This window comes from Cervus elaphus, chromosome 12 (genome assembly GCF_910594005.1).
Source record: "Cervus elaphus chromosome 12, mCerEla1.1, whole genome shotgun sequence".
In the NCBI taxonomy this organism is placed as follows: Eukaryota; Metazoa; Chordata; class Mammalia; order Artiodactyla; family Cervidae; genus Cervus; species Cervus elaphus.
Window position 1 is genome coordinate 64,763,050 of NC_057826.1, and position 23,780 is coordinate 64,786,829.

The 23,780-nt window shown below is 53.5% G+C and overlaps 2 protein-coding genes across 11 annotated transcripts; one reads left to right on the plus strand and one right to left on the minus strand.

Moving 5' to 3' along the window:
* Nucleotides 1–343: 343 nt before the first annotated feature.
* On the plus strand, nt 344–9,673 carry CCDC9B (coiled-coil domain containing 9B). 10 transcript variants are annotated; one of them, XR_006344064.1, is made up of 13 exons: nt 349–841; nt 1,631–1,744; nt 2,028–2,126; nt 2,245–2,322; nt 2,705–2,860; nt 2,951–3,076; nt 3,731–3,930; nt 4,241–4,299; nt 4,912–4,965; nt 5,063–5,162; nt 5,737–5,779; nt 5,864–8,643; nt 8,790–9,673. XR_006344064.1 is itself a non-coding variant. In XM_043920505.1 (12 exons), exons 1-12 carry the CDS (start codon nt 830–832, stop codon nt 6,410–6,412), a joined length of 1,581 nt encoding a protein of 526 aa, XP_043776440.1. In that variant the 5' UTR covers nt 344–829; the 3' UTR covers nt 6,413–9,673. The 10 variants fall into 10 exon arrangements, 8 of the variants coding, with proteins under 8 accessions (XP_043776440.1, XP_043776439.1, XP_043776441.1 ...); XR_006344065.1 differs by having other exon boundaries at nt 5,864–7,634; XM_043920505.1 differs by having other exon boundaries at nt 344–841; nt 2,951–3,067; nt 5,864–9,673.
* A 4,916-nt stretch (nt 9,674–14,589) lies between these two features.
* On the minus strand, nt 14,590–17,821 carry INAFM2 (InaF motif containing 2). The gene is made up of 2 exons (XM_043920639.1): nt 16,586–17,821; nt 14,590–14,903 (listed from the first exon to the last, which is right to left on the minus strand). Exon 1 carries the CDS (start codon nt 17,187–17,189, stop codon nt 16,734–16,736), a length of 456 nt encoding a protein of 151 aa, XP_043776574.1. The 5' UTR covers nt 17,190–17,821; the 3' UTR covers nt 14,590–14,903; nt 16,586–16,733.
* Nucleotides 17,822–23,780: the final 5,959 nt, after the last annotated feature.

Consider the following 23,780-nt stretch of genomic DNA (forward strand, 5'->3'; position numbering starts at 1 on the left):
CTTCCAGTCTCAGGGTCAGAGAGGCTGAGAGGGCCAGCCATGGAGAGCAAGGCCAGGAAGGACTCCGAGGTAGGAGCTGAGGAGGAAGGCTGTTGGCCAGGCCTGAGCTGTGGCGGCGTGGGCCCTGAGGGAGGCGCCCCACACCAAGGGGTGACCCAGGCAGTTGAGCGTCCCAGGAGCAACTGTACTTGAAAGTACAGGGAAGGCAACGCTGAACCCAAAGGAATGAATGACTAATGGTGTTATTTTAGGTATGCGGTAGTACTTGATGGCCTAGGGGAGGTGAACTCCTTGAGCCCTTCGAGTTACTTAAACCAGAACTGGTGAGGAGAGTGAAAGGCCAGGGGACGCTCATTTGAGCGGAGGCCCTCGGACCAGGCAGGGCAATGGGCTGGACTATAGGCCTCTCTCTACTAATGGGAGGGACGGAGGCCTACTTGGCTGCCCATCTGTCTGCAGGCAGGCCCAGGCTGGGGTCCTACTGGAGCGTAAGGCCCCCTGTGTGGGCTCGCCCCGCCAGGCAGAAGTCCCCGCCAGTCTGTCTGGGGACACTGGGGCAGGGCAGGGAGAGGTGCTGGGCAGGGCCAGCTGGCTGCCGGTGCCCTGGTCCTCGCCCTCTGAGAGTGGATGGTGGGGGCGGTGGCCGCGGCGTTCCTGGCTGGGAGCCCAGAGGAGTCTTTTGTAATCACAACATGATCTCGTGTGCTGAGCGGCGAAGCCGGCAGGGAGAGGCCGGCGGAGGGAGGCCTGGCTCCGGTGGCTCCGGCTTCCCTCCCGCTCTAGCTCCCCCCAGGACTGCTCTGGAATTCTCTCCGTGCCCGCCGTTGCCATGCACTCAGCTGTGAGTGGCACCTTGCCTTTGGCGGGGGGCTTCTTGGGGCTGGGACTCCAGGCGGCCACACTCTGAGGGCAGCTGGGGACAGCTGGGCCCGGGAGGAAGAGGGCTGTGCCTAGGCGGGAGCGGGGGGCGCTGGGCAGGGGTGTCGGCCACGACGGAGTCCCTGCAGCCAGACAAGGAGGGACCCGAGGATCACAGTGTGCCCAGGGGGCTCCCGGGCGGGGCCCACCCACAGAGCTGACTCTTGCCGGCAGCTCTCGGCCTGGAAAGGCTGGGCCTGTGGGAGCGGCTCTTTCCCACAGGCTGGGCGCAGGCCTGAGAAGTGGGGTCCGTGGCCTGGGAGCCCAGGACAGAGCAAGGGCCTCTCTTTTCACTGAGGTTCTCAGCCTGGGAGCCCAACAGCTCCCCCCTCGACCTCCTGAATCCCCTGGCAACTTCCCAGTCACGGCAGGTTCCACTGCCAGAGCCATTTATAACTCCCATTCCAGGCTCTGCTCCGCAGCTGAGCTCCCTGGAGAGCCGGGGGGAGGGGCAGCCACTGCTGGGCGCTGCGGGCCTGGGTATAAGGCTCTGACCTGAGCCCCCGGAGAGGACGCAGAGAGATGGCAGGCAGGCCTAGCAGGGTGGGAGCTTACGGCCTTCCATGGGCCGGCTCCCCATGCAACCCTAGCTCTGGGCCTAGGTCTATTCCTTGGGTGGTAAGAATAGGGTAGAACGGGTGGATGTAAAAGTTGAGGAACTGGTAAGGGATGGGCCCAGCAGTCAGGAGCTTGGGCCCCCTGCCCTCTGCAGGGGCCTCCCGGGGCTGAGTCCCCGATGAGCAGGCAGGAGGAGAAGGATGCAGAGCTGGACCGGAGGATAGTCGCCCTTCGCAAGAAGAACCAGGCCCTATTGCGCAGGTACCAGGTGAGTGGGCTGTGCGGGGCGGGAGGACTGACTGGGCTGGCCCTTCTGGGCTGACCTGCAGACTCCGGCATGGTGGTCTCTCCCTGCAGGCTTGGGTCTGGGTCCGGGGCGAGGGTGGCTGTGTTCCATCTCAGAGGCTCGGCGAGGGTCTTGGGGACTCTGTGATATGGTGCATCTGCCCCCTGGTGTCCCACTGGTGTCTCTCTGTGTAGGCCTGTCGGCGTCTGTGTATCTGTGCCTCTGGGGGGCCGTGGCCTGTGCTGACCCCGGGGCCCTCCCACAGGAGATCCAGGAAGACCGGCGGCAGGCAGAGCAGGGGGGCATGGCTGTGACCACGCCGGAGCTCCTTCGTCCTCACGGCCTCACTGTCACCGTCAGCCAGGTTCCTAGAGGAAGACCCGCCCGGGAGGCAGGGTGGGGTGGCAGGGAGGTGGCGGCCCAGCTTGTGCGGGGGGGAGCACAGCCACCCCTGCTCCTCCGCTTCTCCCACTTCTCTTCAGGGACATACCTCCCAGATCCCAACCTCATGCAGCCCAGGCCCACTGCTGGCCCCCACCCCAGAGAGCCACAGCTGGAAGGTGACCGTGCCCTTTTCCAGCCCCAGAGCTCTGCACCTGTGCCCCCACGCACAGGCCGCCCCTAAACCCCAAGTCCCCGGGCACAGAGACGTTGGGCTGAATGCCAGGAACAGCGTCTGAGAACAGAGCCTCGTTGTCTGAGTGCTTTGGATTTCCCAGCTCAGAGATGGGCCACTGTGGCGTCTTGGGCCCCTGGGTGGCCCCAGGCCTGGATAACCTAATGCCACTGGTATGTGAATGCCTCACAGAGGCAGCTCCTCAGTGGGCATTCCAGGGAGGGCCAGGGCTGGAACCCAGCCTGGGAAGCACCCAAAGGACCCAACCCCCAACTTCTGCCCAGTGCTGCCCATGTGGCCTCACGGCATGGCACCTCATTCTGCAGGGGAAGCGGGTGGTCAGCCGGAACTGGGGAAGGAGTGCCCTTGGACCTGGAGCAGCCAGTGAGATTCTTGAGGATGAGCAGGCAGAGGCCCACACTGGCACCTTCTGCTTGGGGGAGCGGGTGGATCTGGCTGTGACCATGGAAAACAAAGCCGAGGTGAGCAGGGTGGGTCGGGGAAGCCTATGAGCCAGGAAGCCTCCTCTTCTTCCCTGCCTGTGCTACACTGCCCATCCTTACCTCCCCCAGGCCAAGCGTATCGTAAGTGAGAAGCCCACCAGAGCACGGAACCAGGGAGCAGAAGGGTCACCTGGAGGGGGCTTGGGCCGGAGCCCCTGCATGCCAACGGCCATCAGCTCAGATTCTGCACGGAAGGTACCTCCCCAAAAAGGGATGGGGACATGAATGTGGTGGTCCCCACTTGGGGGAGGCATGGAAGCTGAATCGCATATGTCCCCATCTGTGGGGATGTGGCCCAGGCAGCACCTGCAAGAATTCCCACTCCTTCTTCCCTTCTCTGACCAGTCTCCATGTCTGGTGGGTCATGCAGTGAGAGACAGTGTAAGCGAGAGACGTGTCCCAGCCCCTAACCCTGCCTGGACCTCTGGTGGCAAGCTGGTGGGGTGAGGAGGTGGGTCCAGGGTGTGAGACTGGCCGTGTGCCAGGTGTGACCTCTAGATGGCAGCAGTCCCTAGTCTTGGTTCTTGCTCCCAGCAGCTGGGTGTCCCTTCACCCTGGGCCTGACCACACTCCAGCAACAACCCCCTGGATAGCACTATCATTATCCCCATTTCACAGATGAGGAAATACCAACGGAGAGGTCATCTTGCCCCAAAGACACAGCTAACCCTGGATGGAAGCCATGCCTGTGGCAAACAGGATTTAACCTACATGGAATGGATCTAATTTTGGGGTGGGGACGTCAAAACCTTCAGAGAGGAAGGGGTTAGCAGACTCTCTGAATCCCCATCCCAAACCCAGGGCTGTTTCTGCTTCCACCCCATGGTGCTTAATGTCTTCTCCCTGCAGGGTGTCCGGGAGCCCCGGAGTCCAGCCCTGGTCCCAGGCCCAGCTCCCCGCCGGGCACCGGGGGGCCCCCTGGAGGTGGGCTGGGACTATGCCCAGTGGAAGCAGGAGCGGGAGCAGATTGACCAGGCCCGCCTGGCACGGCACAGAGACTCACAGGGTGACTGGCGCCGCCCGTGGGACCTGGACAAGGCCAAGCCCACGTGGGTGGCAGGGCCCGGCAGCTGCTGGGTTGACATGCTGTGGGGCTGTGGCAGGCTAACTGTGGGCGCCTCTTGCAGGGCGGCTGGGCCCCTCCCCAGGGTGTGAGGATCTGCCTGGCCCTCCGGTTGTGCCTGGGGCTACGGGCTCTGTACAGGCGCTGGGTTTCCCATCTTCCTTGGGCCCATGCTCTCCCTTCTGTCCTTAGGCCTGGGGCTGGGGGAAGGGGAGGGGGGTCTGGCCCACCAGCAGCTCTGCAGCCTCTGTCCTTCCCGCCACCAGCCAGCCTGACTCCTTCTCTCTGCAATGCAGGCGACAGGGCTCCAGCAAGCTTCGGGAAGAGGGCCCGGCCAGGGTGGGCACCACGAGGGGTGAGCCGAAACCCCACTACCCCCACTCCTTCTGCAGTTTTTCACCCCTTGCTCCCTCTTTCTCTCTGTCCTTTGTCTCTTGGTCTACCACCTATTTTCAGAGCTGGAAAGAAGCATGAAAGAACATCTTCCTTCCTCCCCTCCCTATCAGAGGAGGCACCATGACCTTCCTTCGCATCCTCTAAACCCACAACCCCTGCCCTGGGTTCTGACCCCAGAAGGTCTGGAGAGAAGGCTCACTAGGAAGTCAGCACTGGGGTCCTTTTGAGGTGTGGGACCCTCCTGGGTGGCAGCTGCTCCTTATCTATTATAGGGATAATTCCACTGCATCTCTGGCCCCTCATTTCACACGTGAGGAGGTCAAGGCTGGAGAGGCTGCTCTGCTGGTCACCTAGCCAGGACTGGCAAAGCAAGCACAGGGACCCAGCTCCCCTGACACTGCCCTAACCGCACCCTCCCAACCCTAGCACCCAGGCCAGACGTCTTTCTGGGAACCAGAACACTCACAACTGGACCAAGAGAAGGACTAACTTCCTGGTCCTGAAAGAGCTGATGTTCCTGCTTTGGCTCTTTTGTGATCCCACCCTTTCCCAATTTCCTCTTCCCCCTTAGGTCCCAGGAGCCAGCGAAAGCTACAGCCCCCACCACTGTCCCCTGATGGCAAAGGTGAGCTGAGAGAGGAGGAGGATCAGGTCCCAGGAGCAGGTGAAGGAACCGGGCTGCCATGACCCCCTTCTCTCTTGATGTGTACCATCTCTTACAGGCAGTGCTACTCGGGGTGGGCAACAGGGCAGACCCATGGTGGCGCTGGCCACACGCAGCAAGGCTCGAGGGACAGAGAGGCTGACTGGCAGGGCCCGCAGGTAACATGAGACAGGGAGCAAAATCAGGGGAGGTTCTGGGCTCCTGGATTTCCTGGCCCTGTCTTGCCTCTGGGAGGTCAGGCTGGCCTGGCCCAGGTGCCTGCTGCAGCCCCCAGGGCCTCTGCCTCTTGGCTGACTGCTGCCTGGTGGCAGGTTAATGAGATGCGGGGAGAGACCATTGGCAAAGGCAGCTGCAGCAAGAGCCTGGTGCCCTGGGAGGCCGGCGGTAATTACAGCAGTTCCCTTCCCGGGGGAAGTCAGGCACGCCTTTCCCAGGCAGCACAGGCCGGGACACGCCCATCGTCCCCATAGAACTCAAGGTGCTGCAGGCTTGGCCATAAACAGCAGCTGGGGACCTGCCATAGTGGGCAGTGTTCAGAGGAAATGGCTGGGTTTGGGGCGGAAGGTCAGGCTGGAAGGGAAACATCCTGGAGCCTTGTTGTGGCTCTGACCTTCCTCTGAGACCCCTGGGCACTCGTTTCCCCCTGGGGGACGTGGGCTGCCTGCTATGGAGCAGGTGACGTGAGGTGGGGTGGGTTAGGAGTGGGGCCTGCCATATGCTGTGTTTCTGCAGGTGGGAAATGAAGGAAGACAGGGAGGAGCCGGAGAGCCAGGAGGTGGGTACTCGGACATAGGATGGGGCGGGTTAGGGACGTGAGCCCTAAATTCACCAACTAGTAGAGCCAACCTCTTGTTTTCAGGGAAGCCAAAGTACCAGAAAGACTCCGAATGAGAAGGAACATGAGCAGACTCAGAGCAGGATGGAGCCGGGCGGACCCACCAGTGCCCTGGGAACCACCCCCACCCCAGCATCGGCATCACCAGAGGGGCTGAAAGAGGAGTCGGGAGATTTGGCAGCCAGTCCAGCCAGTCCGGGCTCTCCACCAAACTCAGACTTGGTTCCCCTCGATCTCTCTCTAGGAGGCGCCAGTAGCTCTGGGCCTCAGGAGAGCACCTGTGTGCTCAGTTCAAAGCCTGGGGACCAGGAGAGCCCTGTGACCCAGCTGGAGGGCCATGAGCAGCCCCTGGGGTCAACCGAGCCCCAGGCCGAGCCAGAAGCCCAGACTTGTTCCGGGCCCCCCAAAGAGGCAGGGGCCCTGGAGCCCAGAGAAGACAGGCCTGGCAAGGCTGGGACCCAGCAGGGCCTGACACCTCGGAGCAGGGCCCCTAGAGGAGGCAGCCAAAGGGCGAGGGGTGCGGGAGGTGTGAGGAGCAGGACAGGGGGTCCTGGCCCTGCAGGAAGATGCTGAGCAAAGCTGTTGGGAGCAGGGGGCCAGGCTGGAGACAGGAGGGGAGACACTGTCCAGAGTCTTTGCACCATGGGTGTGTGGTGGCTGGTGGCTGTGGCGGCCTGGCTGAGCAGTTTGGCAAACTCTCCAGGGGAGTGAGACTGTGAAGGCCAGGAGCCAGCCCCTGCCCTCATAGGCGCCACCCGTGCACACGTGTGCTCTCGCCCACAGGTACGGCCGCTGGTGCATGCCCGCGCCACGCCTGGTCTGTGAGACTGGTGAGCTCTGTCCCAAGCCTACTGCTGTCCAGGCCACAGGCTCCCTGCTGTGATGAGAGGACAAGGCTTGGAAGCGCTCAGCAGCCGGCTCACCTAGCTCCCGTCACCCCCTGGGGCCTGGCCACCCTCTCCAGCTGCCGGCTCCTGGCTCGTCAGGTACTGCCAGCTCATCAGCTGCTGCCAGCCTCAGCAGCTGGCATGGCTAGCCCAGGCCTGGGGCCCTTTCCTACACTTTCCCCAGCCTTGTACCCATGTGACACTCAGTCCCAGAATCACTGGATGACCCGCGGGGGATCCTTTCGGGAAGAGGAGGCTGAGGCCCAGAGGAAGGGAGGCCACAGCCGGCAGGGACGGAGCTGGGGACAGAAGAGCAGAGCTCTGGTCTCCTCTGTGAAAGGAAGGATCTCTGAAGCGGGGTGGGGTGAAGAGGGGACAGACAGCTGCCTCTCCCCACCGCAGGGTGGGGGAGCTCATCTTCGGGGACCTCCTCCCCCATCCCCAGGTCAGACCAGAGTGCATCCTGAGTGGGGGAGGGGGAGCCTGCTACCTGGGGTCGTTTCCTGCCATCTTCCCACCGCGTCCCTGCAGTGTGTCATGTCAGAGGAGGTCTCAGGCAGGGACTCGAGGCAGAGAAACAGCAACTCCAGCTAAGTACGACATCAGGACTCGTCTTTCCTACTTAGTCTCTGTTCCCCCCACCACTGAGGCCCACGTCTGGTGAATTATCCAGACTCCGCACAAGCTGTGGCTTCCTCTCAATTCAACAAACATTTCCTGAGCACCCACTACCAGCAATGCAGCCGGTGGGCGATGGTGACTTTGCCAGCAAGAGGGAGGGAAGAAGCCTCGTCATCCAGCAGATCCAGGCTGCACGGCAGGAGCTGTTCTTGGCTGTAGGTGCCCGACAGGGGCTGAAGATGGTGGTAGGGAGCCCAGAGGGAACCATCCCACCGCTGTGTGCAAAGGTGGGCGTGCCTCTCTTTCTCATCAGGTGTCCCCTTTGCCCCCAAACCCCTGCTTGGATCTCCCCACATAGCCCGGCCGTGGCTGTTCCTCTCTGCTGAGGGTACCAGGCTTCACTGGCTTCTCTGGGTTCTCTCGGGAGTGTCCAGATCATCCCCAGCATTTCTCTCCACTGTCAAAGGGAGGTCTGAATTGTGGCTCAACTGTGAGGCCAGGCTTCCTCACTGGCCCTTGCTCCACGAACCACCCCCTCTATTGAGGAGGAGGGTGGAGGGGATGACTTTTCAGCAGATCAGACTGTTTCAAGCAGTGCTTCTTACACATTAAGGTATAGATGAATGCAGACTCTAACTCTGGGCTGGGCCTGGGAACCTGCATTTCTCATAGGCTCCAGGTGCTGCCTTTACTGTGGATTCCTGGACCACACTTTGAGAGGAAGGATTTGGATTAGAATATATGGAGGGCTGAGGACAGAGACAGACTAGACTCTAAAGGGCTGGCTGCTGGCTCTACATGGGGTGGTGGCAGGCTGCCCCCACCAGGTAGGAGCTTCCTGGTCTCAGAGTAGGGTGGGAAGCTGAGGCTTTGGGCTAGAGGCTTGAGAACTGTGGTGCCAACTCCCTGTAGTGGGGAGTGAGAAAGTTGATTGGGAGTGGGGTGAGGTGAAGGTGGTTGGAAGAGGTGGGGATTGATCAGAGGAATTCTGGAAAGGTTTGGGAACATTCTGTGCATGTAGAGAGAAGACCCCTGTGAGATATGAAAAGGCAAGGGTGAAAGATTTCAAGCTTAAGTTTTCCTCTTGCCATCCGGTCACACGTTTGTGACTTCAGAGCATGAAACTGGCTCTGGAACCCATGACTCCCAAGGATGGAGCCGGAGTAGAGCAGATTCAAGCAGAGCCCTTGAATTCAGATGTCTCCCAAATTGTGAACCAGAATTTGGATTCTAAGAAGTACAAACTTCCCCCAACCACCAATGCTGCCAACTATACAGATGTGCCTTCATTAAAGGGTATGTGCCTAGTCATGTTTGACTGTGGGTTGGAGATGTAGTTAGGGCAGAGATCTGCTTGAGGCCTCATGACAAGACCTAAGTGGGAGAGGAAGCTGGTCTAAAGGGCTATGGAAAAATGGGCTTCTCTCTCTTTTGGGTATTAGGAGGAAGGGATGTCATGGGAGTGAGTCACTAGCAGTTGGAGAGAATGGAGTCTGGCATAGGACATCTTCATTATAGGAAGAACTATAGCACAAGGCAAGTATCATTGAGCTTTACTTAGAAAAGGGGAGCCCTTCTTCAGGAGCAATGAGCTAGCACTTCTGGTGGCCACAAACCCTGCTCCAGGATGAAACCAGCTAAGGGGCAGGAGGGAAGGGTAGACATCCCTCCACAAAGCTCGGGGCCATGGAAGGCTGCTCTGTTTCTTCCTGGATCTTTTGGTTAAAGGCCTGGCTGGGAGCCGCCTTCTTGGATGTCCTTCTCCTCTCCAACCAACAGACAAGACTGCTCCTCAAAGGTGGGAAGTTCTTCATGGGACATGGAATCAGGAGCCCAGGCACAGAGCTGGGGGAATTGACAAGGGAGAGTGCAGAGGGCAGTAGAGGGCCAGCGGGGACATGACAGCTTTACCCAAGGCCTCAAAACAAGGAAGGCAGAAGAGGTGGAAAGCATCTCTGTCCTGGCACTGATCACCTTACAGAGGGGAGTGGCAGACCACGCTGTGAGGGAGGTATTTGGGGGATGATAGGCAGCATGGTAGAGTGGAACAAACACGGGCCTTGGAATCCAAGAGACTGAATCTGAATTCTATGTCTGTCACCTGCTAGCTGGATGGCTCTGGTCAATTTTAATGTCTAAAAGCTTCAGTTTTCTTGTTTGCAAAATGGAGCTAGTAATACCTATGTTGAAGGATTGTTAAGAAAATTAAAGATGAAAATATGCAAAATACCCCAGGCACATAGTAGGCACTCTGTTAACAGTAGCCTGGCACGAAGAAGACAGTCAGTAAATGTTTGTTGAATAAAGAAGCAGTGATTTGTTGTGATCTTGGTCTACTTTGTTTTCTGTCTTTTCCATTGCCTTCTCTTCTACTCTCATCTTCACTGGGGTCAACACACTCTCAAAAGAAGGGAAGGTCTGTAAAGGGTACTTGACCTTCTAGGACAGTAAGCTGCTTTTACTTCCCTGGGGTGGTCTGGGTGAGTTAAAAGCAGCAAGAAGTGACTCTCCTCTTACAGGAAATGTTCTTTGCCCTCATCCACCCACTGGATCACAGGGATGTCCTAAACATTTCCCCCTAACTTTGACACTGGCTTTTGCAGTTCAGGCATTTCCTCTTTTCTTCTGTTTACATCAGCAGCAATCTCACAAATTTACTCCCCAGAAATAGACTCCTTTGTGGAGTTGGCTTCAGGCCTCCCGAAGTTTTACCACCCAAAGGAGTAGCATGCCTGTATTTTCATATAATCAAGGGATGGGTAACTGGGGATCTCTGGAACTAGGGGATCCGCAGCTATCTAACAAGGTCCAAATTTGGAAGGAACCAATCAGTTCCAGCCCCAAAATCTAGCCTCAGGGACAGGAATAAAAGGAAAAGATGGCACTGGCCCCAGAAAAGAATAAAGGAAATGCCAAAAATCCCAATATGGCCACATCTTCTTAATTGGGGGTTAAGTCCCGGGCGGGGAGTTCAAGGGAATAGGAGAAACGACAGGCACCGCTTCACTTCTGCCTCTTGAGTCATTTACCAGTGTCCACAGACCCTACAAGCATCTTGTCCTGAGCGAGGGCTATCAGGGCTTATGCGGGAGAGCAGACACAAGGTGACCACAGCCCCGCGGGAGGCTGGGGGAGAATGTGAGGCTGGGGAAGGCAGTGAGAGAAGCTGCAGAAAACACAGTCCGAGGCTGCTTTCTCTCAACAAGTCTGCCAGTCTACGTCACGGCCTCTCATTAAGCATCCACTTGACGCCAGCGAAGTGAAATAGCACAGACCTGGCACCAGAAAGAACAAATGTGGCACCCACTGCTCCTTTTAAGGACTGGCTCGAGGAGCAGCAGGCCCCAAGGCAGAAGGTCAGGCAAACACATCAGTATCTTTGTGGGACGGGGAGAGAGGACTCTTTCAGGCCTGCCTCCTTCTTAACAAGCTTTCCAGGGTAAGTTCTCCTGCAACTTTCAAAAAGAACCAACAATGAAGGCCTTTTCCCTTTTAAAACTCTAGGGACACAGTGCTTCCTCTTCCCCCAGCAGGGCAGCTGGCTTCAACCCAGAAGGAGGGTCAAAAGTCACCTTTGATAACCATCTGTCCAAACAGTAATACCCTAACCCCAACTTACCGAATCAGAGGGAAAGACTGGACCAGTGCTTCTCACATGTTAGTGTGCATCCGAATCACCTGGAAGCCTAGTTAACGCCCTGCCCAGCTCCATCTCCTGACTTCCTCATCCAGTCGCTGTGGGATGGGATCTAAGCCATGGCAGTTCTTATAAGTTCCCAGGTGATGCTGATGTTGATGGTCTGCGCTCTGGTGTAATGTTTACTCCTTCTCCTTCACATTTCTTTCTATGCAGCATTTTTGCCCAAAGGGACAGACACTCCCTTGAAAATATATTAATTACCTCATGTGAATATACTGTACTTTTATTCCCAAGATCTCCAAGCCCTGTCACATCTATTAGCTCCATCTGCCCTCATGAATTCCCATTTGGTGAGAAGGAAAGAGAGGGGTGAAGGGTGATAACTAATGCAATGTTGAGTCTGTAGGTTGTGTCTCTTCCAGTTCAGGGGTCCCTGCCCCTAGCCCGCTGCTGGGTCAGCCCAGGTCCTGGTGATACTGTGAGCTGCCTACAGCTCAGAGACTGGCTGTGACTCAACACTGCCCAGACACCCAGACTACTAGCAGGGAGCTTAAGGGGACAGGTGGCCTGCAGGACGAAGTGAGAGACCTCAACTCATCCTCTGAACACTGAGCTAGCAGAGAGGGAAGGCTAAAAGGAAACAACCATTTTTTTGAACAAGTTGGTTTGGGGACTTCTGAGGCTCACTTGGCACACTGTAGGCAATAAAGAGTTCTTGAAATAATGGTAGCAGTTTACGGAAAATGTCCTAAGGAAAGTTAGAATCTTATTGCTGGGACTTCCCTGGTGGTCCAATGACTAAAACTCCATACTCCCAATGCAGGGGGCCCAGGTTTGATCCCTGGTCAGGGAACTAGGTCCCACATGCCACAGTTAAAGATCCCTTATGCCGCAACGAAGACCAAAGATCAGGCAAGCTGCAACTAAAGACCCAGTGAAGCCAAATCAATATTTTTTAAAAAAAGAATCTTGTCACTGATTAACGGATAGGCTATAGCAAAAACAGATAACTGAAGTTAAGAAAACAGAGAAGTAACAAGAGTGGATTCTTGTTGGAGTGACTATACATTCCTCGTGGGCAAACACTGTACAGTAGTTTTCTGGTCCCACAGTAGTTTAACAACTGTTTACAGAATGGCATTGGGCACAGGGAAGCTGGTTTGGCTCTGGTGGTTCACGAGCGCAGTGTGCTGCTGGGAGCCGTGGCTGTTTCGGCTCTCAGGATAGAAGGCCTGGTAGAGTCTGGGTGTGTGGTTGAAAAAAAGAATTTTTGTCTTTGTCTTTTAAAATTAGCTACTGGAGGGAACAAAGAGCATAACACAGGTTTTCTGGCAGTAGAAACCCACAGGCTATGTCCCGTGGGACATAATGTGACCAAAAACCTGTCTGTAGAGCAGATATTTTTATAACTCACGATTAGGCCACAGAGCCAGGACAAAGGAGACAATGAAGGGGTTACATAGTTCATGCTGCTCTGTTAACAGCACCACATGGAACACAACTGTGGACTTCTGGCACCTGGCAAGAACAGGCAGCCAAGCCCAAGCCCAAGCCCCTCAACTTGGCAGCAAAGAAACTTTGACCAGAGTGGCCAGTGAGGCTGTCATCTAGCAATCCATCCCCTGAACCAAGGTTATCAACTGTGGGTATAGGTACACAAGTGGATCATGATGGGGACACCACAATGACACCAGGGCCAGCTCTATCCAACACAGATCAAGCAGATGATCGACAAACCTGAGTGCCTGTTCCTGTGTGCCAGGCCCTGAGCTTACTGCTGGTCTTTGAAATGAATAAGACCTCTGTGGTCCCTCCCTCCGCCGAGGGAGACCAACGAAGAATACGGTGGTGGCCCTTCTGTAACTGCACTGCAATTCCAGAAACCCCTCCATTCTCTGCAGACAGGAAGGGGAGGACAGTTACTACCTCTTTTAAATAGCTGTGGTAGCCCTAAAGCTTGGGACCTGACCTTTCAGTTCCCCTTAAAGAAACATGTAGAAACAAGTTGATGCTCTCCACTCAGCATTTCAAAACAGGATATAAATACTCAATGCAAGAACACACTATCTTAGGACTCCCTAGTGAAAAGCAAAAAACAAGGTAGACAGAAAAAATTCCAAAGCTGTGGTCTCATATGTGTGGAAATCTAGAGCTGTTAGGAAGAAAAATGTTTCTTATGCTGCAAACTTCAGAGAAACCCTTCCTCAGCACAATGGGGGACAGAAATGATACCCACACAAGCCCAGTCTAAATGGCTTAGCAAACTCCTCACCCCTCATCCTCCCAAAATACTTTCATAAGAGGTGGTTATTTCATCAAATTCAGGCTGTCAGGAAATAAATCACACAGTCACTTGTAATATAAGCAAATACCTAGAAATGGTCCAGGTAGTCCTGGTGCAAAGCAGTTAAAAGGAAAGCAATCTTGCCCAGACTTCTTCCTGGCTCAAAACCTGATGGGCAATTTTGCAGCTAATTTCTAACCCTTGAAAATAAAACGATTCTGACCGCTGCTCCCCGCCTCCAGGCCCTGTTCTGGTGGAACAGGGCCCTTCACTTCGGTCAGCAGGTTCCTGCCGCACACACTGCTATGTGTGCCCAGTGTGTGAAGCCGCGTGCAACTGCAGAAGCCACATGTTCCTGTCTACAGAAAGGAGGGGCTGGCTAGAACCTTGGAAACTCTTTTCACTCCCCTTCTGCTCTGCCTTACCAAGCCCTCTCACAGAAAGCCATTGTGTAGGTTCAAGAAAGAAAGAAAAGAAGGGCGGACTTTCCCCGGCTCCCCTGCGGACTACAAGGTGATATAAAAGCCCAGCAGCCACCCCCGACAGCTCCGGAGAAGTGCAGGCCTCAGGGGGCTGCGCCGACACTGGCTTCTCACTCTGGTTCGCGCAGGGCAGCATTGTCTAATAATGAGCTGAGCTCAATTGCTTGCTGTGTATTTTGCAGCACAACTAATCCCTCATATTTGTGCTTTTCACCCACATGTCTTTTATTGTTTGCTCTGGGGAAGAAAAAGCCTCACCTTTGAAGCAACCCACACCTTCTCTCTGCCCTGTGGCTCTCTCGCTGCCTCCTCCTCCTCCCTTGTAGACAAAGCTCTGACCAACCACTGCAGACGCATCCATTTGTCTCCCCCACTATTAGCGCTTCTTGAGCTTTCTAGGGGCCAATGGTCTAAAGGTAAGAACAGTGATTCTATCAGGCAGCTGATCCTCTAGGTCTCAGCCAGCTCAGTGTTTATAATAATTCTTAAACGCATGCTTACTGATCCCTTAGCTTCCTCAGTTAGGCATCTGCTCAGAGTCCTTTAAAAGAAGAACTTTTTTCCAACCATTTTGAGGTTAGCCAAAGGTAGCTGAACTAGCTATCACTGTTCTTCTGACCCCGTGATTGCTTCTGGACTAAGATGGATTCCTGCCACCCTTCACTGATCAATTTGGTCAAACTACCAGGCACAGAGAACATTACAGCAATTGCTTTTCCTCCTACACTTATTCATCATCATCCATCCACCACACCTTAGACCATTGCCTCTTCCAACCTCTAATTCCTTCCCCAAGAAGTATGAAAAGAGAAACGATCCACTTACACAGGCTGACGTAGAGTTCTTAGAATGTATTTTTGTTCACCTGAAAAATAAAACTTTTAAAAAATATACAGGACTTTTTGAGTACAGGTATATCTTAAATGGCTGAATTATAAATAATGTCTCTGGTCACGCTCCCAGCTGGGGCTGGAGCTGATGTCCCAATTCCAGTGAAGGCGTTAGAGTCAGGAGGCCAACAGCTGAACCCACGAGTGGTCTCTCTAGACGCCGATCCATCCCAGAGTGGATTCAACAGTCCAGAAGGCAGGGGTCAGAATGGGGACAGGGGACTGGGCTCCCACATGTTCTCCTGCCAGTTCAAAGGATTCTTGGAATAAGAGATCGATTTACAAATTATTAAAATATAGGACTAAAAATTCACACAATAAATATAAATTACAGGCTATTATTGAAGTTATAAAGTGGCATTTTATGTTTCTTTCCCCAGGCCCTCACCAAAAATTTTAAAAGGTCTCAAAGGCTTCCTAATGACTGAAGTCAAGTGCTCGGAAATCTCCTTCAGCCAAGACACCTTGGGGGTGCTACCAGCCTGCCCCTAGGCAATGACAGCTCAGCTGCTTTTATCTTGCCCACAGCAGGACAGGGCTGAAATCGAGGCTGTGGTCCTGTAAACCTGGATCAGAGCTAACAGGAGTATAGGCCAGAAAACCGGAGAGACAAATTGTTTCAGGACTCAGGTGGATAAGTTGTTGTTGTCGTTGTTTTAAAGTGCCTCATTCCCAAAAAGGAAACACGAAGGGGTTGCCTAAAAGCAAGTGGCGGAAGGAAATGGAATCCAAATTGAGGATGTAGAATTCTTGTGGCCCCAGAGCTAGCTTTACATCTGTCATTTCACTTGGTGCTTCTCATCTCAACGAAAGTATAGGCTGCATGTAAGTCGGGCTTATCAGGAGAGGTAAAGGCTAGCCAGTTTATCCTTCCCATGGGTGGTCTATTATCTGCCTATCAAAACACAATCCTGAGTTTGAAGCCCATCTTTCAGCCTTTTGGGTTCTTCAAAACCAGAGGATGTGCTCAAAGCTCTGGGTTTACAACAGATTTCGTTCACAGGGCTACACTGTCACTACAGGCTGAGGGCAAGACGGAAGGTGAAGGTGATTACAGAACAAGACCTGACCTTGAAAAGTAAGAAAAAAAAAAAAAAAAAAAGATAAAACACTTGAGAGCCATTCCACTTACAAAAGCTTGCTCTTCCTAACCTCTGTGAGAAGGCCAAGGGTTGAAGCACAGAGACATTGCTCTTTCCCTTCCTTTCTTCCCTGGCGGGTATCCAGATACTTAGGGCTGCAACAGAAAGCCTCTTAGGTGGGGGCACTAGGCTGGGAAGAGGAGGGGACCGGTACATTCCCCACCCTCCCCAAACTGCTTCTACTTCTCCAAAGGTTTTCCATCGTCCTTTCAACAGGTTTGAGAACAATTATACTCTTTTGTGTCATAAACCTATCTTTCTGAAATAGGAGGGGGGAAAAGGTAAAAAAATGGGTAATGAAAAAAGTGTTTGTGCCCTTCTGGCTAGCTGCACTTTGGGGGCCAGCAAATAGCCCTTGCTTAACCCCATCAGTCAGTAGCTACCCAGGGTGTGGGAGGATACATGTAGTTCTATGTAATTATAGCTTCTAGTGCATATGTCAACAACTATATACAGGGATCTATAAATTAAATGCATCTGTGGCCACTGCAACTAGGTTGACATACCTGAGCTCCACTACTTTCGGTGCCCTCCTCCTTGCAAGAGCTTCGACTTATTAAAGAAGAGCCCCTACAGCTCCCTCTTTTCTTTAAGTCTTGGGGGAAAGCCCGAGTCACCCCTCCACGTAGAATACATAAGAACTAGCGGCGCAGAAGGGTTCAGTGCTGGGATCTCCCCACCCCTCCCCCACCCCCCTTATGGCTCAGGGCCCTGGCGCAGCACCGTCCGTAGGAAGACCAAAACCGGAGCCCCCGGGGAACAGTGGTCCCTTGGCTGAAGATGAGCTGCAGGCCCCTCACCCCTGGGGCTAGCCGGCGATCATCGGGGGAAGAGAGGCGTTCACTCCCGTGGGGGTCACTTCCGCGGGCTCCCCGCCCGGTCCTGCTGCAAAGTCCTGCCTCCGGGCTTGGGGAGGATGGTTTCCGGCCGCCCCTGCCACCGAGGGGTTCAACGACTGCCCGGCGCCGCCGCCGCTTCCTCCTCGTCCTCGGCCCCCCGCGGCTGCTCCAGCGGCCCGGCCTGGGGGCTGTCGGGAGAGGGTTCCGGAGACACTGGCCGCGCCGCCTGCAGCGGGGGCGCGTCGCGCGGCGCCTCGCGGCGGGACAATCCCGTGTTGTTTGGCCCCGCCGCCGCCCCCGAAGTCCCGGACGGGCCGGTGGCGTTGGAGCCGCCGGGGGGCGGGCCGGCGGCTCCCCCCGAGGTCCCGGCGCCCACCGGCTGCCAGATGAGGCTGTAGTAGACGGCGAGCACGATGGCGGCCAGCGACACGGAGAGCACGTAGGCGAACACGGTGGCGAGCCGGACCCACTTCTTGTTGGTCTTGGCCGCCATCTTCGCCTTCTTGTCCCCGGTGTAGGTGGCCGGCTTGCCCCGCTCGGCCGGGGCCGCGTCGCGCTCCTTCATGGGGGGGCCCCGGCCTTTGCCCCGGTGCTCCACGGCCCCGGTTGGAGGGGGCCTGGCGGCCTGCGAGGACTGGGCAAGGGGCGGCCCGGCGCCCTCGGTTCCCGGCCGCTCGGCTCTCCGCAGCCGCTCCTCACGCCGCCAGCCCGCAGCCCGCCACCGCGTAGCTGCAGCCGCCGCCGGGGCCTGGACCAGTCACCGCCGCCAGCGCCGCCGCCGCCGCCGGCCCGTCAGTTGCTTCCTCGCTGCCGCCACAGCCACAGCCGCAACAGTCGCCCGACTCCAAGTCCCCATCCGCCGCCGCCGCCGCCTGCCCGGCCGCCGGCCGCCCGGTCTCCAGTGGCCGCGCGGACAGCGCTCTCTGCTCCAGCCGGGCTCCCCCGCCTCGCGCGCCGGCAACAAGGGGCGGGGGAAAGCGCTGCTGGGGGCTGCCTCTTAAAAGGGCAACGGCGGGGGTCCGGAAATGCCGCGCGGGGAGGAGGCTGGCTGCTGGCGAGCGCCGGGAGCCCCCCGCCGGGACGCCCCGTTAAGAGAGGGTTAACAGAAGCTTTCTCTTAAAAGGGCAACGTCGCCGCAGCCCCGCATGGGCTGACGCGGCGAGGGTGGGAGCCTCCGGCTCTTCTTTAAAAGGGGAACAGCGTCTTTTGGGGCGGAGTGGTGAGCTGAAGCCGGGCGGGGAGGGGCGGTCGGAGCGCGGAGCTGTCAACTCTGGCGCCTCCCCTCTGTGTTCAGACTGCCCGAGTGACAGGTTATGTAGCAGCAGCGGCTTTGGCTCCCAGGCCTCAGTTTACCTCCAGAGGTGGGGGTGATTTCACGTTGGTGCTCTCGACTCGCGCCCGGTCCCACGTACCCTCGGGGCGGGCCTTTCAGACCCCTTTACTCCTAGCTAGCCTGGCCCACGTCTGGCGTAGGCAACCCAGGAACGTGGAGAATGCACTGTGGTTGCAGCCGGTCGGGTCGGTTCCTTTCCTAGCCCTCACTCCCACCCGCAGCCGCATCCCGCCTGGGCTTCAGGCGCTCTCCCGATTCTTTATCCTCTTAGATTCCCGAGTTGGTTGCCTAGACCTTCCGGAGCTTTCGGGAGAGTACACGTGCTGAGCTGGTTCTCCAGACTCTCCTCCCACCTTAGTCCTGAAGTTTGCAACAGGTCCCAGATCCTGCTTTAGGGGCATTCTGACTCCCGGGTTTAGGCTTGATCCATGGACTCAAGAGGCTCCACTGAACCGGTGGAGCGGCTTACAGGGCTTTCCCCTCCTCTGACTCAATTCAGGTCTCACAGCCTGGGCGGTGTTCTTTGACACCCTTCCCATGTGGGGCTTGTCATCCCTCCTTTAGGTGCTGAGGACCCCTCTCCAAGCTCGGACTCTCAGTAACCACTTCTCTCTTTTGCCTTCTCTCCGCCCCCGCCCGCATTCCCTGTCTGTGAGATTTTCTAAAATTTCTGGTTCTCTCCTCTTGAGTTCTACTTCCTTTGTTCCCAGAGCTGGGTCAATGGACCGCCTGGGTATCTCAATGGGTGTGGGGGAACTGCCTTGGAGTGGTGGGGGTGGGGTGGGGAGAAGACAGTCCTCATGGGGTTCTGTGGGTGAATCTTTCCTCCTGGCTCCTGGCTTCAGATTCTGTGGAGCTGAACCATCTTTATCTTTTCCATTTCTCCAGCTTCTTAGTTTCAAGACACCATGCCCCCTTATGAAGAAGTCCCACCCCAACGCTGCTGCCCTGCATCCTTAGCAGCCCAGAAGTCAAGTGGTGGCCAGAGTTGTGTGTGCTGATGAGCGCCTGGAACCGCAGCACCATAGCCAGGTGATTCCTGAAGCTCAGGTGTGAGCCTGCCACTAGCAATGGCCAGCCGGATTCTTATTTCCAAGAACAGCATGCCCTTTTACTTTTCTGAGAAATTTTAAGGACACTGAGTGCGTATTGCCTTCTGCAGGCTGATGGGGAAAAGACAACCACTCCTTCCCCATTCTGCTCCCACGGTGGCCAGAGCCCATCATGCAGAGTGACCTGTTAAGTCAGAACCCCTGGATTGTTTCTGGATGTTGAACTCTTTTCTCTCCCTTACTCTCTGACCTTCCTGGTGGGACTATTCCTACCAGCTATACCAAGGTGAATTATTAGTAAAGGTTCCAAGTGAGTCCATCCAACCCAAAGCCTCCTTCCAACTGCTTCCTTGAATGCACTCAATTTCTTCTGTTGCAAATTAAACTTCTTTCTTCTTGCTTGGCTCTCAGTGAAGTAGGAAAACAGCCTGTCACTTTTTTCCATACCGAAGAATAAATATACTTGCAGCCCCTATTCAAATCCTCTCACCCTATCCTTCTCCAAACTAAGCAGTGCCAGCTTCTTTAACCTGTCATCAATAAGCTCTATTTATTATCTGGATTTACACAGTGTCTTTTACCCTAGGAACTCAAAATCCTTTCAGATATATAATTGAGCCTGATCTCCGTGGTGCCTGAGCCATTAAGAAACCATTAGTGCATTGCTATTGCAGGCAACTAAATGGCCCCCTAGTGGCCTGAAAGTGAATATGCTTCTTTAAGAGCCTCTCTTGGACTAAAGGTGGGTAGAGTCAGAGTAGAGAATCAACGCAGCGTGGGGACAGAATAGGCCCCAAAGGTCCTCTTTTGTAAATACCCTAGAACCTTGCCCACAGCATCCTATGGAGCACCCTCCAGCATCATCTAAAAGACCCTCCATGTTGGTGTACCTTATTGTCTGCTCCCTAAGGCAGCCCTTTCAGGGTTTGGAAAGTTCTGACCAATTGTAGCAGCACCGACATCCACATCTTTATTACATGCTCGGCATTATGCTAGGGCTTCCCAGGTGGCTCGGTGGTAAAGAACCCACCTGCCAATGTAAGAGCCGCAGGAGACTCAGGTTCAATCCCTGGGTCAGGGAGATTCCCTGGAGGGGGAAATGGCAACCCACTCCAGTATTCTTGCCTGGAAAATCCCCTGGACAGAGGAGTCTGGTGGGCTACAGTCCATGGGGTCGCAAAGAGTTCAACACAACTGACGTGCATGCAGCCAGCACTTACCTTCCTTGTCTCATTTGTCTCACAATAATCTATCAGGAAGTTATTATTTATCTTCATTTTAGAGATGAATAAATTGCCTCCAGAAAAGTTCAACAACTTACCCAAAGTCTCATAACTAGAGAGAATTCAAACCTGAGTCTTTCTGACTCTAGGGCCTTAGATCCTGATCTCTGCTCTCCTCTGCCTCATAGGTAGAGCTGAAAGTTGTCTCTGTCATGGATGTTGGGAGTACCGCCCACATCACCCTCAGGATCAAGGCACTCATTCCTCCAGCTGCTAGGGATGTTGACTTCTGATGGCTCACAGTTGCCACTGTCTCTCAGCATTGCCCGTAGGCACCGAAGGAAGCTGCATCTTTCTCTTGGCTCACAAGACCAACAAATGGGGCCAAGTTGCAACAAACCTGGGAAGAGCGGGAGGAGGGCTCCATCTCCAAGATGCTGCAGAAGTAGCTGGTATGTATGATAGGAGCCAGGAGACAATGTACAGGCTGAATCAAGGGGAGCTGAATAGTATTAATAAGTTGAATGAGGGGGAGTTTATTGATTTAGGAGCACTCTCCTGTGAAATAGGATTTCATATCCTGACAAGGATCCTGGGAGACAGGCTACCAACTGAAATGGAAACGCCAGAAGTATCATGGCAGAAGGTGGAAGGAGGATTCAAGAAACCCAGAGAAGTGGTCATGCTCTAGTGGATATTCTGTGTAAGGCCAGAAACCCACTTCAGTTCTGCAGGAGGGCCCAGAGGATACTCTTGTTATCAGAACAAAGAGGAGTGCACTTACTGAAAAGCTGAGTTTTGGCTGTCCTCTGCAGGTCAGGGCTGACAGCAAGAGATCAAAACAGAACCGGCTCCCTAATAACAGTGGGGATGGCAGGACCACAAAATGATGGAAACCGGAAATTGGCACACCACTGTAAGGGGCAGCAAGTTGGACTGGCAGTGGCGGGGAGGTCCTGATGGTAGAGTCATGCAGATGGTTAATAGAATGTAACGTTACTGGGGCAAATTAGTGCGAAGAATTCCCTTTTCACATTTTTGCAAGTCTCTTAAATGTGGTTTTATAGACAACAGCTGGATTCTCATATCTGCTGTGGTTGGCTATTTTGGTTATATATGTTATTTTGGTTAACATGTGTGAAGAAAATCTGGCCTCACAAAGATATGTAGTTGGAAAAGGAGCATTTTAATACTCTTTTCAGCTAATTGTGGGTATTTTTCTTTGATACTACACCAAAACTCAACAAGTGGTATTTTCTTAAATGGTAGTTATAATGTAGAATATGAAACTCTTTCAATGAACTTTTGTACTTAATCACATTAAAGTCGATTGCTCTATCTTGTATTCTTTTATTTTTTTCAGCATTCACCAGCTTTATTTTTATTTTAGAAGGTAATATATACTCTTGGTAAAAAAATATCTTGCATTCTGGATGACTTTTCTACCTGTGCATGATTTTGTGACATCCTTTGGTCATTTGGAAAATATTAGGTCATTGAATTATACAGATCTTTCATATATTGATACAATTCATTATATAATACTAAAAATCAAATTTGTTATTATCATCAAAAAAAGTTTTAAGTATTGGGAATCTGTCAACTTGATGATAGTGCATACAAGTTTCCTAAAATTCCAATTTTCATTTGAAAGCTCAAATTGTATCATTGGCAACAGATACTATCAGTTGTTTTCCTCAGAGTTACAGGCTTACTTGGCTTGAATTTGAGAAAATATCTGCCAAATAACCAAGTCCAATGACCATAGTTTGAAATTTCTGTCAGTTATTTTTTCCAAGTGAAAGTGATGTTTCATGAAAAACAAAAGGCTAGTTTAGCTTATTCTCAATTGTGCAAGTACTTTTTTTGAGAGAACCATTCTATTTCTGTGTGCAATACAGTGCTCTATTTAATTACAGAGAAAATTAAAAAGACATGTATTTAAAGGTTATGATTTAATAAAATTTAACAAATTTCATTGTTTCATTAAGGACATTCTTAAGTAAAACTGACTATTTTCTTCTCTTCTTTCCTTCCCTTTCCTCTCTCCCTGGCCACTACCAGAACAGTTTAGTTCCACTGCCTTGGTTTGATAAGACATTTTATCCAACATGGCTTTTGCACCATCAGTTCAAATGTCAACACAGTTAAAAAGATAACGTTTTAGTATTATTACACAAATATTTTGACCGTGTGAAATACCTGAAATGGTTTCAGGAACTCCCAGGGATCTACAGACCACACACAGAATTGCTGAGTTGTACAATGAAAAGAAATCAAGAATGAAAGGCCAGGAGACTGGTGATAGTTGCTCCAATGAAAAGTCACAATACCAGGCTTCCCCGGTGGCTCAGTGGTAAAGAATCCACCAGTCAAAGCAGGAGACACAGGTTGAATCCCTGATCCTGGAAGATCCCACGTGCCGTGGAGCATCTAAACCCATGCAGCCACAACTACTGAGCCTGTGGTCTAGAGCCTGGGAGCTGCAACTACTGAGCCCACGGGCCTCAACTCCAGAAGCCCACGCACTGAGAGCCTGCGCTCCACGCCAAGGGAAGTGGCTGCAAAGAGAAGCCCACACATCACAATGAGAAAGTAGCCACTGCTCCACACAACTAGAGAAAAGTCTGCACAGCAACCAAGAGCCAGCACAGCCAAAGTAAATAAATACAACTTAAATAAACCCATAAAAGGATTAGAAATATCAACTTAAAAAAAAAAAAAGGCACAATAGCTTGTCTGGTTTCTAGACCTGACTCCATTTTCAGATCCAAAACCCTTTGACTGAAGGAGAGACTGGGTCCCAGGAGGAAGGCTTCTGTAATACTGTGGCAATACAGTGATGATTGTTCTACTCCTTCCCCAAAGGGAATATGGCTGTTTACTTGGGTAACTGTACAGGGGGGAAAGTGGAATAGCCAAACATTTTAAGGTCATACAGTGTCTGAGATCTGGAGACCTGAATTATCTTCATGGCTGCCTGGTAGAGTAGCCCTACATGTGCAGGCCCACAGGCTGTAACAAATGGCTTGATGAGTTGGTTAGAGGCCTAGAAAGAGAAACAATGGAAAACTGAGAACAGGAAGAAGCATGTGGATGTATCTATAGGAGTGGACACAAAGTGTGAAGACCCACACATTGTATGTTAATGGGCACCAGAGAGGACCCACCATGGAGGAGAGGCTAAATAATCAAGTAGTTATAATGGTTTGGCTAGTTGACATTAGTCAGTCTTTGTCACTGACCGCTTGTGCTGGCCCAGTGGGTACACAGATAAAGTGGCCAAGTTGGCATAGATGGAGGCGACACATAGTGTATGGTGGCAGGGATAGGCCTAACAGAATGGGCTCCCATTCACCAAGGCTGACTTTTTATTGTTCCTGCCAAATCTCCAACCTGCCAACATCTGACAGCCAACCAGCTACTTGGTGATGAATTGACTACATTGTACCGGTTTTAATGTAGAAGGGTTGGTGATTTATCTGGACTTGAACTGGCATGTATTCTGAATTGTTTTCTCTTTCTTACTAAAGGCCTCAAGTAGCACT

Excerpts from the sequence above, each read along its gene's own strand:
- INAFM2 (XM_043920639.1), bottom strand. The coding sequence starts at position 17,189 with ATGAAGGAGCGCGACGCGGCCCCGGCCGAGCGGGGCAAGCCGGCCACC.
- CCDC9B (XM_043920504.1), top strand. Across the intron at positions 1,745-2,027 it reads CCCTATTGCGCAGGTACCAG|GAGATCCAGGAAGACCGGCG; the intron begins GTGAGTGGGCTG and ends GCCCTCCCACAG. Across the intron at positions 3,077-3,730 it reads GCTCAGATTCTGCACGGAAG|GGTGTCCGGGAGCCCCGGAG; the intron begins GTACCTCCCCAA and ends TTCTCCCTGCAG.